The 15,125-nt window shown below is 38.7% G+C and overlaps 1 protein-coding gene across 15 annotated transcripts in view; it reads right to left on the bottom strand.

The window, feature by feature from the left end:
• The window catches only part of ANKS1B (ankyrin repeat and sterile alpha motif domain containing 1B), a 1,083,120-nt gene that overhangs the window by 700,281 nt on the left and 367,714 nt on the right, over window positions 1-15,125 (bottom strand). For all 15 annotated transcript variants that reach the window (XM_070454108.1, XM_070454113.1, XM_070454115.1 and 12 more), the window contains one exon: window positions 12,799-12,964. In XM_070454108.1, the coding sequence (XP_070310209.1) occupies window positions 12,799-12,964 (166 nt within the window). The remainder of the gene's footprint in view (window positions 1-12,798; window positions 12,965-15,125) is intronic.

The following is a 15,125-nucleotide window of genomic DNA, read 5'->3' as shown; positions in this document are numbered from 1 at the left end:
AGCAAATAAGTTACTATGCATAAAGTAACTAGTCAGTAACATTAGCTGGTATTACTTTTTCATTAATATTTGCTAAGTGTCTTTTATATGGCAGTGATTTTACTAGAAGCTATGGTTGCTCTTGAGGAACAGACAGGTAAGATTGTGAGCTCTACAAGGCAGAAAACTAAAACAGATATTAAAATAAGTAATCTTCCAAAATTATATAATCCCAATCAAAATTAAGGAGTCTAAAGGAAAATTAGAAGGTACTAAAATGTTAGAAAACAGAGGCATCTATATACATACTTAGTCTGGAGCACAGGTGTGTATGGGTTCCCACAAAGGTGGTTTCACTGAATAATAAAAGTTATTTACTTGGGAGAAGAAGGAAAAGGGATGCAGAAATAGACTTGCTTCAGGCATATTAAGCCCCATAGGTAGAAAGAAGCTTGCAGCTATTAAAGAACTAAGAGAAACAAAGAAACTAAACAGGGTCATTTGGAAAGGTAGAGACTGTGAGACATGAGGCTAAAGATGAAATGAAAAGGAAAAAAATGACATCATTCAGGGCCTTTAGAACCTTACTATGGATTTTGGGTCATCTTTCTAAGAGCAATGGCATGTCACTAAAAGAGGAGTGATGCACTCAGATTTGGTTGCAAATGATAAATGATAAATTGAATTTATCCTGTGATAAATTCAAGGCAGGCAAATAGGTAAATGATATTTTATTACTAAAATAATCCAGGAGAGTGATTGGTGATTGAAGGAGAGACATTTGATGAGTAGCTAGGGATCAATAGTAAGTAGAGTTACCTTCCCCCTACCACCTATTCCAGTTAAAAACCACAAGACCCAGTGATTGATTGAATATGGAAGCTAATGAAGACAGAGATGGAAAGAATGACCCACATGCTTCTGAAATCAGATGAATGATGAAGTCATTTACTAAGAGAAGGAACACTTCATGAAGAGCAGGTTTTGGGGGAAAGATACACATGTAATTTTGGATATTTTGGGTCAAGATATTTTTGAGACATATAAATGGAGGTATTCAATAGGTGGATGGATGGATGAGTGGATGAATGAATGAGTGGATGAATGAGTCTAGAATTAAAAGAAGTGTTTTAGACCAAAGAGAAAATTTGGGGAGCCTTCAGCCTATTGAAGGGCTTCCCTGGTGGATCAGGAGGTAAATAATCTGCCCACAGTACAGGAAACCAGGGTTCGATCCCTGGATCAGGAAGATCCCCTGGAGAAGGGAATGGCAATCTACTTCAGTATTCTTGCCTGGAGAATTTCATGGACAGAGAAGCCTGGCAGGCTACAGTCCATGGGGTCACAAAGAGTCAGACACTAAGACTTTCACTCTCTTTCAGCAAGATGATTGTAACAGAAGCCATCCTATGGATGAGATCACTTAGGAAGAAGGAAAAGTAAAAAAGAATTGGGAGGACTTTGTCCAAGCCTTGAGGAATTCCCAGGTTTTAGAACCTTGCAGAAAAACATCGGCTATCATAATAAGATGAAAATCTTTCTTGGACAGCAAAAGGAAGAAAAAATATCAAGATGGAGGTTCCCTAACCTGTGAAATGCTGCTGAGAGGTTCAGTGAGGACTGAGACATGTCCTTTGGATTTTGTGACATCAAGGTCATTGGTACCTTTAGAAAGCAACTTTCATCAGCCTTAGGGGTAGTAATGGATTAGGCACTGGCCTCCTAGAAAGCACCTTTCAACAAAGCAGTGAGGATTGGAAATCTGATGAGGTAGATGGACTGAGAAGTGAAAGGTGAGGAAGAAAATAAACACACTAAAAATGTAAAGGGGATAGAGAGAAAAGCAGCTGAGTCCAGTGGGATCAGGCAACTTTTTAGTTGTCTATTTGTTGCTTTCATTATTAGTTGTTTTGTTTGTTATTGTTTTTCAGATGAAAAACACAAACATTTAAATGTTACTTGACCCAGGGAGGGGGGAAAAACAATTAAAAATACAGGAGAGAGAAGGAAAGAATGAAAGGTCATATTTTTGGAAGGCAGAGGCATGGAGCATAGAGGTCGGAACTGATCTTCTATGGGAAGAGAAAAATACCCTCTATTTTAAGAGGAACAGGCAAAAGAAGAGTGTAGGAAGAGTCGTAGACTTGAGGGAGGACATTAAACTTTCACCTGATGACTCTGATTTTCTTTTTTAACCATTTTTTTAAGTGTAGTTGATTTGCAATGTTGTGTTAGATTCAAGTGTACTGCAAAGTGATTCAGTTATTCATACATATATATACACATATATATTCTTTTTCATATTCTTTTCCATGATAGGCTACTACAATATATTGAATGTAGTTCCCTGTGCTAGTCAGCAGGCCCTTGTTGTCCCCATTTTCTTTGTTAATTAAAATATGAGGCCATCTGCTGAGAGTACGTAGGATACTGGGCTACAGTTCACGGGGGTTGCAAAGAGTCAGACACGACTGCATGACTAACACACAAAGAGTGCAGTGATGCAGTGTGGAGCGCCCGAGTGAATTTCGTGAGCATGAATTAATGAATTAATGAATTTTTAACTCAGTATTATATAGACTCTGACGCTTTAGAGAATCCCTATTCCAAACAGGACACCATATATGGCATCATAAAGAGCTTATATCTCCCATGTGTGCTCAGTCGCTCAGTCATGTCCGACTCTTTCTGACCCTATAGACTGTAGCCCGCCAGGCTCCTCAGTCCATGGGGTTCTCCAGACAAGAATACTGGAGTGGGTTGACATGCCCTTTTCCAGGGGATCTTCCCAACCCAAGGATCGAACTGGATCTCCTTCATTACAAGCAGATTCTTCACCAACTGATCCACCAGGGAAGTCCTATATCCCCCATATAATCACTTTAATGAGAGTTCATTGTATTGTTAGAGATCTTATAAATCTATAGTTCATGTTATTCATATATAGAACAAGTAAAATTAATTTGAGAAAAAAAGGATAATTTTCCTTTTGTTCAGGTTGTTGTTTTCCAAGTATAACAAGTTTCCACCAATTTGATCGGATTGAGTGGGCTACATTCAAATTAGTAAACTGTCCTTATGGATGAAAGAAGAGCTAATTTACCAGGATTTCATGGCAGGTACTGCTGCCCTAGTTTCCTCTCTTTGCCCTTCTATAAACTAACACTGGATTACATAGTTACCATAGAGAGATCTGCCTTGATAAATGGCTAAGACATCACTGAGCACACAGCAAATGCCAAATAAATAACTGCTGTTTGATAAAAGTGGTTTTTATCAGCAAAGCCAGTATTTGTATGTTAAAGAATTGCTTCCAAGGGGCTTAAAAACAGTTTGCTCTCCTAAATGAGTTAAACATACTCACGGAACTCATGTTTACACTACCTACTTGCTTAGCAGAGATAAACATTAGTCTTGGTCCAGTCTGAATTCCTTTGGTTTCAAAAATTTGGCATTAGAATTAAGAAAAGTTCACCATTTCAAAAAATATTTTGGTATAAATCACCCTCACACTACAACCCATTTCAGGATACTGAGGGAGGTGTAGTGAGGTGTGGAAGATTATTCACCACATGACATTTTCATTTCAGGTTGACCATAGTCCAGTGAGCACATTAGCAAATTGAATAAAGGTAACTGAGACCCGCACTATCCTGGCATGGGACTATTGATTGTGTCCTTTTTATCAGAGATCATCTGTTCTCCTGCAACAGGACTGGAAACAGTCCTCACTGGTGTTGTTGTAAATGGCTCATTAATCAAAATAGATTTATTGAGCATCCATAGCGAGCAAATCCTATACTAAGTGATTCAAAATAACAGGTTGCCTAGTAACCAGAAAATGGAAGAATTCCCCTCTGAAGGTTAAAATTAAATGAAAGGCAGATAAGAAAACATTATCTTTGATGGCATGTGACTATTTCATAAGGGATTTTCCCGCCATTATGGCCATTTTCTTTTAAGGATAATATTCATTCATTCATTCACTCATTTAATGATTCATTCACTTATGTAACTGAGTCACCACTATGATTGTGTAAGGTCCTTTGCTCTATGCATAAAGGGAAATAAATAGATTCAATACTGACTGAGTAAACATGGGTCTTAGCGAATTTGTCAAGCAAGGACTGAACTTCTGTTAATCTTTATTTAATGAGCCTAGTACTAGAGCAATATTACTTTTTATTCCATATAAATCTGTATCACTGAGCCACTGAGCCAAGAGTATCCTTCATTTTCTGGTTGAATTGTAAAATTTTGTTTAATATAGATTTACTAATAAGTTGATTTCATATTTAAATTAAACCAGTTTGTACAATAAAAAATTTTTTTCCTATGGTCAGATGAGACCTGTTTTGTACTAGCTCATCTAGTTAGTAAATTTGTTAACAAATGACCACAGAAAGGAAACTAACATCCATACTTAACTGATTTTCTGAGAAAATTCATCTTCCATACCAACGAATGACATTGCCAGTTACAGCCGAGACCCTCAAGCTTTGCAGCCTCAGACAAGCACGGCCAGGCCCACCGTGTCCTCCCGGCCTCAGCATCCTAACTCACCCGCCCATCGAGGTCTTAGGTCTGTGTCCTCAGTTACCGTCCCTGTATTTGTTGACGCAGGCTGCTAACAATGTATTAAAAACAACAGAAATATGTTTTCTCACAATTCTAGAGGCTAGAAGTCCAAAATCAAGGTCTTGGCAGGACTGGTTCCTGCCGAGGAGATCTGCTCCAGGCCTCTCTCCTTGGCTTCTAAATGACCATCTTCTCCCTGTGTTTCTCCACATCATCTTTCTTCTTTCCATGTCTCTACGTCCCCCTTTCTTAATGAGTCATGTTGGATTGGTGCCCACCTAAAGACTTCATTTTAACTTGATTATCTGTATAGAGACTCTGTCTCTGCTTCTCCACATAAGGTCACATTCTGAGTACTAGGAGTTCTCAGGGTTCCAATATGCCCTCGGGCGGGGGGGGGGGGGAGAAAGGGGCACAAATCAACCAATAACAGTCCCTCTAAAGACCTGGTCATCCTCCCCACTCTCTCGTCTCTCGCCAGTCCTCTCTCTTTCTTTGTCTCCAGGAAAAGCTTCAGAATGCATTTCCTGTGCGTTCAGAAACCCTAATTTTGTCTGTGAAACTGAGCCAGGTTATCCAGCACAGTTAACCAAAAACTGTAGAATATATTCCCTAAGATGTAACTCCTCAGTTCCCTTGCCTACTATTTTCCAAATGGCAGACTCCCAAGGGGATAAGGTATGAGCTTCACTCCTACACACCCCTCAGCTTTCTTCCCCCTTCCCCCTCTTCATTAACATTGCCCTTGTCCTGGCCATAATTATTTTCTGCTGAGACTGCGTGTTGACCTGCTAATTAATCCTCCTGCTTCTAGTCACTTATCTGCCCAATGAATCCCCCCATATTGCTTCCAGAGAGATCATTCTAAAACACAAAAGCTCATCATGCCTTGTCCCTCCTTAAAGTCTGTCAGTGGTTTGACTCTGCTGTCAAGTGAAATTCAAACTTCAGCATGTCACTTCTTGTTTTTTACGCATTTTCCTCTAGTCTCTATTCTAACCACCCTAAATTGGGCAGAGTCTGTGAATGCAGTGTGTTCTTCCACACATCTGGATCTTGGCAAACAGTATTCCCTGACCTAGACAGCCATATATTTCCCATTTATTCATCTAACTCTTCCTTCTTTGAGGCTCAAGTAAGGCACCAGATCCTCCCTCCAGGAAGCCTTCACTCACTCCCTCCTATTCGACTCTCCTGGAGCACCTCATGCTCATTTCTATCATTGAACGTATCACTCTCACACCCTCTAAGTTCCTACCTATCAGGACTTGTACCTTTTCCGCTACTTTGGGAACATGCAGCACAAGACCTGGAACACCAGAGGCACTCAATGGATGCTTACTGAGTAAGGAACTGCAGGCTACAGTTCAATACGAAGGCCTCTGAAAGACTCACGCGCATCCAGAAAGGTCTCCTCTTCTAAAAGTGCTACCTTCAGTTAATAAAGGACTTAGTAACAAAGGGAAAACATCAGCAACGCCAAGGGTCCAGTAACTTCCCCCAAGTCCGTGAACTACGTTTGTCCTGAGAAGGAAACAGAGAACCTAGGTACAGCGGAATGGGAGACTTGGAAGCAATTAGATCCAGGCAAAATCTAAGGTGCATCTTAATGGAATCTACAGATGAAAAAGACTTGCACTGTCTCATCCAGCTGATGACAGTTATGTTGGCACTCTCTTCAACCTGCTATGGTGTTTATGCAGGGGAGTTTTGTGGGGTTCACTTGTTAAGGTTCCATCTAAAACTGGAATGGAAACTGCTCTGGCTCTAACATTCATCCATTATATATATATTAAAAAAAACCTTCCATTTTAAATTCTGGATTCTCTCATCCCTAGAATTCACAATTACAGCCCAAAGTGCAAAGACCATCAATCATTATAAATTAATGGGGCAATTGAGCAAATTGGTTTCTTTCATACTGATTCCAAATGATTGAATGCAATTGGGGAAAATTATATACTCAAGCAAATGAACACTTATCCCACTAAAGAAACAACAAACAACTCAGTTTATATTTTCCAAAAGTATCTGTAAGAATATCTTCTTATGTTATGACTTCAGTAACATTTTTCCATAAAGGGGAAGGTTATAAGAAGTAACACAGCTTCTTACACAATATACTGTGTAAGAACTATACCATAGTAATACGCTGTAGTGCTGCATAGAAACTTCAAGCCAACAATGACCCTCTAAGGATTTAAAGAAAGCCTCATACATCCTCCCTGTTCAATAATAGGGTTTCTAAGAACCTCAAGGACATTGTCTTGTAAAAGTCTCATAAGGAGCACAAGGCAGAGAAAATCTTATCTGGAATATAAGCTTTTGCCTAATGGAATGGAGTACAAATGAAACACACGAAGTCCACAAAGTTTTAAAGGAAAGTATTTCAATTTGAACTAGAAGGAAAAAGATAATATAAAACAAAATTTGGCCCCTAATTTTTTATAGACAGTAAGCAAGTGAGAAAGATACCCAAATTTAAACATGGGTTACTTTTTATGGAAAAGGAAGGATGACTCAGAAGGTAGAACCAAGAGACACAGAAAACAATTACTACTCCATTGTACTAAGGCTTAATCAAGGAGCTGTGCTTGATTACATTCAGAATTGCCACAAACTAGAGATGTCTGTGTGGCCTATTTTCTCTGTGCTTGAATGGGAGTGTCAGCTGTGGTTGTCCTATACCTTTCCCACTCTTAAATGTTGGGTGTGTGGGAGAGGAGACTGGCAATTTGTCTCTTTAGTTCATAGGCCATCACTGCCGAGAGCAAAGGTCGTTAAGGACCTATACTGTAAGAACCGCACCAGGAAGACTCATATACACCTAAACCTAAACTAGGACTTCATGCAGTCAAGGGCTGATGTTTGGGCATCCAGTAAAAGGATATAAATCATAGTGATCAGAGGGAAGACTGGCAGATTCTATTTTCCAAAAAGGACAGCCAAAAGTATCTGCCATCCTATATTCTCTTATTACAGGGTGATACTCCTTCCATCAAGAAGTAGGATTCATATTCTCTCCCTTGAATCTGGTAGACTTACGACTATCAGTTCAGTTCAGTCACTCAGTTGGGTCTGACTCTTTGCCACCCCATGAACTGCAACACGCCAGGCTCCCAGGTCCATCACCAACTCCCGGAGCTAACTCAAATTCACGTCCATTGAGTCAGTGATGCCATCTAACCATCTGTTGACCCCTTCTCCTCCCACCTTCAATCTTTCCCAGCATCAGGGTCTTTTCAAATGAGTCAGTTCTTCACATCAGGTGGCCCAAGTATTGGAGTTTCAGCTTCAGCATCAGTCCTTCCAATGAATATTCAGGACTGATTTCCTTTAGGATGGACTGGTTGGATCTCCTTGCAGGCCAAGGGACTCTCAAGAGTCTTCTTCAAACCACAGTTCAAAAGCATCAATTTGTCAGTGCTCAGCTTTCTTTATAGTCCAACTCTCACATCCATACATGACCACTGGAAAAACCATAGCCTTGACTAGACAGACCTTTGTTGGCAAAGTAATGTCTCTGCTTTTTAATATGCTGTCTAGGTTGGTCATACCTTTTCTTCCAAGGAGCAAGCGTCTTTTATTTATTTATTATTTTTTTTTTTTATGGCTGAAGTCACCATCTGCAGTGATTTTGGAGCCCCCAAAAATAAAGTCAGCCACTGTTTCCACTATTTCCCCATCTATTTGCCATGAAGGGACAGGACTTGGGACTATAGTATAAGTGATAGTGGGAACTCTAAGGCTAAGTAATAAAAATGACACAGCTTTCACTTGGTTCTTTTGGAATGCCCACTCTCAGAATCCAGTCAGTTTGTCAAAAGAAAACCCAAGCAGTCCATGCAGAATAAATGAGACCAACAGCCGCAGCATTGGCCAGTTCTCAGCCGATGCCAGCTTGCCAGCCGTGAACGTGGCCCATTTTGAAAGTGAGTCCTCTTCCTCTCAGCTGCACAGCCCCAGCTCGTATCATCTGGCACAGGCAAGCTGTCCGGTCAAATGACCTCTGCAAAACTTGCAGATTTTCAGCAAGATAAATGACTGATATTCCACTAGCTCAGTAGGCTTTGGGTGGCTTATTAAATAGCAACAGATAACTGATACGGACACCATTTCCTTTTTGAAATCGTCCTCAAGTACCCAGGTGGTGCTGTGTTCTTTTTGGCTTCCAAAGCACTTTTAGTGTAGTATTATCTTAGTACTTATCATACTCTGTTGAAACTAATTAATCACTCGTCTACTTCCTTGTAAATATAGGGCAAGCCTGTGCCTTTTTGGGAAATTAGCTCTTTGAATATATTGCTTTTGCCCCATTCTCTCTCCTCCCCTTCGGTCATACAAGTCAGAACTTCTTGGTGTATCTTCTAAGTGTCTTAGCTTCTCTTTCACATATATATTTTCTTATCATTTTTGTACCTCTATTCAAAACTCTGAAAAATCCTTCAGCTTAATTTCCAACTCACTAAATCTCTTCTCAACTGAGTTTAATCTGCTGTTCCACTCATCCACTGAGGGTTCAATTTGGGGTTGTTTTTCTTTGTGTGTGTGTGTTTTTAATTTATAAAAGTTTTGTTTTTTTCCTCTCAAATATGCTAGGTCATTTTTTTTATGGTTTCTACTCCTCAAAACACCTTCAACCTTATGTTTTATCTATAATAACATGGCCATTTTATAGTCTGCATCTAATAATTCCAATATCTGAAGTCTTTTCAGGTGGGTATTTGTTCTTCCTTATTTCTGTTGATTTCTGATTGGAGATCTTTTTCTTCTAAGCTTAATGATTGCAAATTGATCATTTTAATTGGAAAAGTATTTATAGCAGTTACTTAGGGCCTACAGAGATAATTCAGCAGTCTGGTAATCATGTATGGATGTGAGAGTTGGACCATAAAGAAAGTTGAGCACTGAAGAATTGATGCTTTTGAACTGTGGTGTTGGAGAAGACTCTTGAGAGTCCCTTGGACTGCAAGGAGATCAAACCAGTCAAACCTAAAGGAAATCAATCCTGAATACTCATTGGAAGGACTGATGCTGAAGCTGAAACTCCAATACTTTGGCCACCTGATGCAAGGAACTGACTCATTGGAAAAGACCCTGATGCTGGGAAAGATTGAAGGCAGGAGGAGAAGGGGACAGCAGAGGATGAGATAGTTGGATGGCATCACCGACTCAACAGGCATGAGTGTGAGCAAGCTCCAGGAGTTGGTGATGGACAGGGAGGCCTGGTGTGCTTTAAATTCATGGACCGATATTTTGCAGACTATATCGATGATATGTTTTGGGTGAAAATCTGTGTAAGGACCAGCTCATGATTATAACACCTCAGGAATTTTTCTCCTTGTTCTGCTCACAACAAATCATCTTAGCAGATCTGCAGTCTCCTTAGAATAAATGTAATGAGACAGAATTATTTCTGATTACTGTGTCATTGTAGCCCTTGTAGCTCTAGGTTTATGGAGGACGGATTTCCTATCAGAGTTCACATGCTTAGCAGGCACAGAGATTTGCTTTCTGTACACAAACCTATAGAGGACTTGAGGACTGAAGTTTAACAGCAGGTTCAGCAAATTCCCTCAGGACAAAAGTGATTGTAATGCTCCACTGGCTTCCCACCTTCACCAATGTATTGACCCGATTATTTCTTACTAGTATACTGATAAAAAAAGTTCCTTATTTAAATGTTATTTACTTTACATAATTTTCCTGTCACCTTTTTGATGCTTTTAAGTCTTCCTTTTCTGTATTTTTATCCAGCATGCTGTTTTTTTTGTTTTTTTTTTTTTTTTTATCTTTTTCAGCAGAATTGTTCTGAGCCTAATTAGTTTTAAAACCTGGGTCCATTTCTTTTTCATCCTTATATCCTCCTCATCGTGCAGCAAAGTGCCTGGCAAGTGAAGGAAGTCAATTAGTTTTCTTTTATTTAATGAATAAATAATGCTTTCATTCCTGCTTCCACCACCCCTAACTTAACACTCTACCTCTATTCCCTAATTAAAACTCTTAAATTTTCATATATATATATATATATATATATGAAATTCATATGTGTGTGTGTATATATATATACACACATATATATATTCCCATATTAACTGAACTTTACTCCTGATTTCCCCACTATTTTCCCCTATCACCTCTCCTACAGAAGATTTTTCATTCTTTTCGAGTTTCATTCTTATCATCTCTCAGCATTGTCTTCACTCTCCACGACTGCTTCTGAATCACCCACTACTCTACCTTCATCCAATCTGCTCATCTGAAGATTATGCTACCCTATTATAACATACTTTTCCTGAGCTTTATTGTTACTATATGTGGATTTCCAGGCATAACTCCACATTTCTTGAGGATTTCACTACTTGGTTCACACTTTCTATTCCATTTTAGTTCTTAATATAATGCAGCAGTGTAATTAACATAGCATTCAAGAGTATAAGGGGACAACCCAAGTTCAAGTCCCAGAATCATCCATTGTTAATACGTAACCTTGGGAGGTTACCTAATATTTCCCTGCCTCATGTTCCTCTTCTATAAAATGGGAATCATGGTATTATTATCTTGTAGCATTGTAAGAATTACAGGAAATAGTGTATACAAAGCACTTATAATAGTACTACAGTAAATGCTCAATAAACCTTATATATTTTCATGACTATGCTCTGACCTCATGCAAAAATCTTCCTTCTACATGCTTATGATTCATACAACACCCTGGGCTTCCCAGGTGGCTCAGTGGTAAAGAATCTGCCTGCCAATTCAGCAGAAGCAAGAGATGCAGGTTCGATCCCTCGGTCAGGAAGACTCCCTGGAGAAAGAAATGGCAACCCGCTCCAGTATTCTTGCCTGGGAAACTCCATGGACAGAGGAGCCTGGTGGATTACCGTTCACAAGGTCGCAAAGAGTCAGACGTGACTGAGCATGCACGCATGCATTCATGGTCTCAGTACTTCTCAAAAACCTACTTGTTCACGTCTATAAAATTCTATAGCCAGTCACTTAAAATAATATTTCTGGATTTTACTCTAACCCTTCTCAACATTTAACTCTTCTTTTCAGTCAATAACCCTTACATTACTCAGAAATTGAACCCACCTGGACATACATATTTCAGTCTTCCTCTGTGTTCATAATGCTATATTTTTTCTTCTAAGAGAAGCAATGGTTGTGTTTTCTTAGACTATCTCAGTCTTGATTTATATCCATCAGTTTTCTCTTTTTACTCTTTGTCTTCTGTCTCTTGTTCTCCATCAGCAAACTCCTCCAACTTCTAAACTTGACCAAATCTTACTTATCCTAAAATAAACTAACCATTTCTCCCTCATACCACTTTCTTCTCCTGTTAGCATTATAGCTCTTTTTCTAATCCTCTTCAAAGGGTAATCTGCATTCTCCACTCCCTTTTCCTTCTTCTGCATTTCTGAGTATCTCACTGTTAGCTTTTAAAATTCTAGGTTTATCACATCATTTCTTAAACTTACTTTTCAAAGACAGGCAGAAATTGGATTGTCGAACAAACAAATAAAGCCTCTCCTCAGAAATTCTACAGTTTCTTTGCAACCTTGAATATGCTGACCACCCACTTGAAGCTCTCCTCCCCCATTAGCTTGCACTAACTACTTTGCATTCTTCACTCAGAGGCAGCGGCAAAGGAATACAAAGCAAGCCTGCAGACAAACCAAAACTCATGTTCAAGCAAAGGCCCCTCAAAGTACTGATATTAAATAAGACACTTAGCTTCAAGTTCCTCATCCGTAAAATGGGTATATTTGTTCATCTTATTCACCAGTTTATAATGCTAATAAATAAAGCAATGGATCTGAAAATACCTACACAAAGTAGCTGAGTATGCTTTGATGACCTGGAAGCAGACAGGATGCAAGAAACTATACTTAAAGATTCTTGCTACCAAATTTGCTATGAGACTCTGAAGGACCCAAAGCTTTGTATCTGACCTAGAATGTTTTTCACTATTAAAAGGTTTCAGTGTTTTCACCATGGCAGTACCATCTCTATGAGAACTCTTGCCAAGAAATTAAGAGTGTTCACATCAGTAATGCTTCAACTTACCTGGACTCACTTCAAGATGCAAAAAAAAAAAAAAAAAAAAAAAAAATCCTTAGGACTATATTGGGGCTCTTTCATTTTTAAAAATATTGTGGGACATCAAAATACTAATGATTTATCTTCAAATATACAGGCATGTAAACTGAATTGGTCCATGTTAGTAAGAAATATTACCAGTTCTTGGAGAAGGGGCCCTTGCAATTTCTAAGGAGCAAGGCTTCTTTGTAACTGCTGTGTCCATGAGATCACATAGAAAATTCTCATTTTCTGAAGGAAATGTATCCAGAGAGGCAGATGGTACAATTTCCATAGTGTAATTCCTCTTCTTTGGATAGGACTCCTGAAAGGAAGGAGAAAAAATAAAAATAGCTTTGTGATAAAGACACAGCCTGTTTAATTTATAAAAACTAGAAAAGATAATAAGTTTCGTCAGTTCTTCTAAAAATGATTGAGAGGTGATGACTCATCTGTTTGAATAAGTTATGCAATTGTGTAACCCCAATATTACCAGTGATCTTTTTAGAACGGTCCTTGTAATTTGGTTCCCCTGAAGTTATCACTAAAGTTCTTGATTTCGAGTCATGATCTCTTTTTAATAAAATATGTGTATTTTCTACCTGTGGCATAAACAGTTGTTTAATCAACAGTCATTCCCAAGACTCTTCTCCTTTGCCTACTTCTTAGAGATAGACATATGACTCAGTTTTTGACCAGTTAGATACAAAGGGAAATTTGCTAGGAGGCTTCTGGAAAAATATTCTTTCCCCAGAGAAACAAGGTATGCAAAGAGGCTCTTGCGGAGTTTTGGCCATCCTCAGTTACCTCTACCTGGGTGCAGGTTTGACGCTTGGGGCACAGGTAGGCAGGTTGTAACCTTAAGTCAGTAAGCCTCTTACCTCAAAAAGACAACTGGTCAAGAATGACAACAGCAGGATTTTTGAAAAGCCTGGGACCTTGATAATATCATTGAGTTGCTCAGATAGTTTCAGGACCAGTTTCTTCAGGCTTCTTAAGCAATAATTAAAGTTTCTTATTGTTTGAGTCATTGCTAATTGGGTTTTCAGTCATTTAGAAGTGAATGTGTTCCCACCCAACACACTTCCTTTGTGAATACTGCTAATATACTAAGGTTACTCTTTTCGGGCTGGGATAAAATTAAGGTCTTATTCTATATTACTGATTCTCCAGTATACTCTGAAAATTGGAACTCATTTCATTATACAATATCTTCATATCTTGTACAAGGTGTTGTGTGTGTGGGAGAGAGAGTTCATGCGTGTATGTAACTCAGTCGTTGCTCTCCACCTTTGAGATCCCACAGACTGTGGCTGACCAGGCTCCTCTGTCCATGGAATTCTCCAGGCAAGAATACTGGAGTGGGTAGCTATTCCCCTCTCCAAGGAATCTTCCTGACTCGGGATAGAACCCGGGTCTACTGCATTGCCGGCAGATTGTTTACCATTTGACCCACCAGGGAAACCTATACAAGGCATTAATGGTCAGCAAATATTTATTGAGCATCTATCATATACATTTAGAACTATGTTAATTGCTGGAAAGGTTTAAAAAATGAATAAGATGTAATCCTCATACTCAGAAAGTTTGTAGTTTACCAGAAAAGAAAACCAGATTATCCACGTGATGAATTTGACAATTAATCAAATTTACTTTTGATGTATATTACCTTTATAAACCATACTTCACTATCAAAAGAAAAACAAATGAAAAACTCATTTTCAAAAAATCTTCCAATATATATCCAAGGATTGGTAAAGATTTAGTACAAGCTCCTATTTTTTTCTTTAGTGACACTTACAGTATAGTAGAATAAGTATTCAAGGTCAGAGTAATTGCTTTCAGACCATACCAGACCCTCGCACATCAAAGAGTCAATTATGTTCACTCTACTCTATTGAAAGCAGGAAATTGGGAGTAATTTATTTTTAACAACAAAGGGTGACAAAGTTGAAAGCATCCAGAGGAAAGCAATCAGGATGGTATATGATTTAAAAACCATGTCACAGAAGAAATGATGAAAGGAACTACAGTGTTCTATCCCAGAGAAGTCGAACTGCCGCGTAATAGTTATCTCAATATATTTGAAAGGCTATCCCTCACGAGCTTCCCACAGAGTGGGAAAGGGTATGAGAGGCTGTGGAAGATTTATTCTAAAGTTCTTTGAGACAGAATAAAGAAAAATGTTTATCAGTCAAGGAAGGCAAATTTGGGTCAACACAAAAAAAATTTTTTCTGTGAATGAATAATATTGCTTATCTTCTAAAATGGATTATTTAGCTAAAATAATTAGCGAAAAGATAGCACTAGAAAGCAACACAATGAACTCCTCATAAGTGGAAATGTTTGCATTTACTGATAAAAATATGTATAAAAGACACTGTACAATGAATACACCAGGTGACTGTAAACTCCATGAGAGCTAGAATTTTTCTCATTCACATTCTATCCCCAGAATCTAATATAACTCCTGCCACATAATGGGT

Source organism: Odocoileus virginianus, chromosome 23 (assembly GCF_023699985.2).
Source record: "Odocoileus virginianus isolate 20LAN1187 ecotype Illinois chromosome 23, Ovbor_1.2, whole genome shotgun sequence".
NCBI classification, from domain to species: Eukaryota; Metazoa; Chordata; class Mammalia; order Artiodactyla; family Cervidae; genus Odocoileus; species Odocoileus virginianus.
The sequence above is the reverse complement of the archived record's forward strand: the minus strand, read 5'-3'. Positions and strand labels throughout refer to the sequence as shown.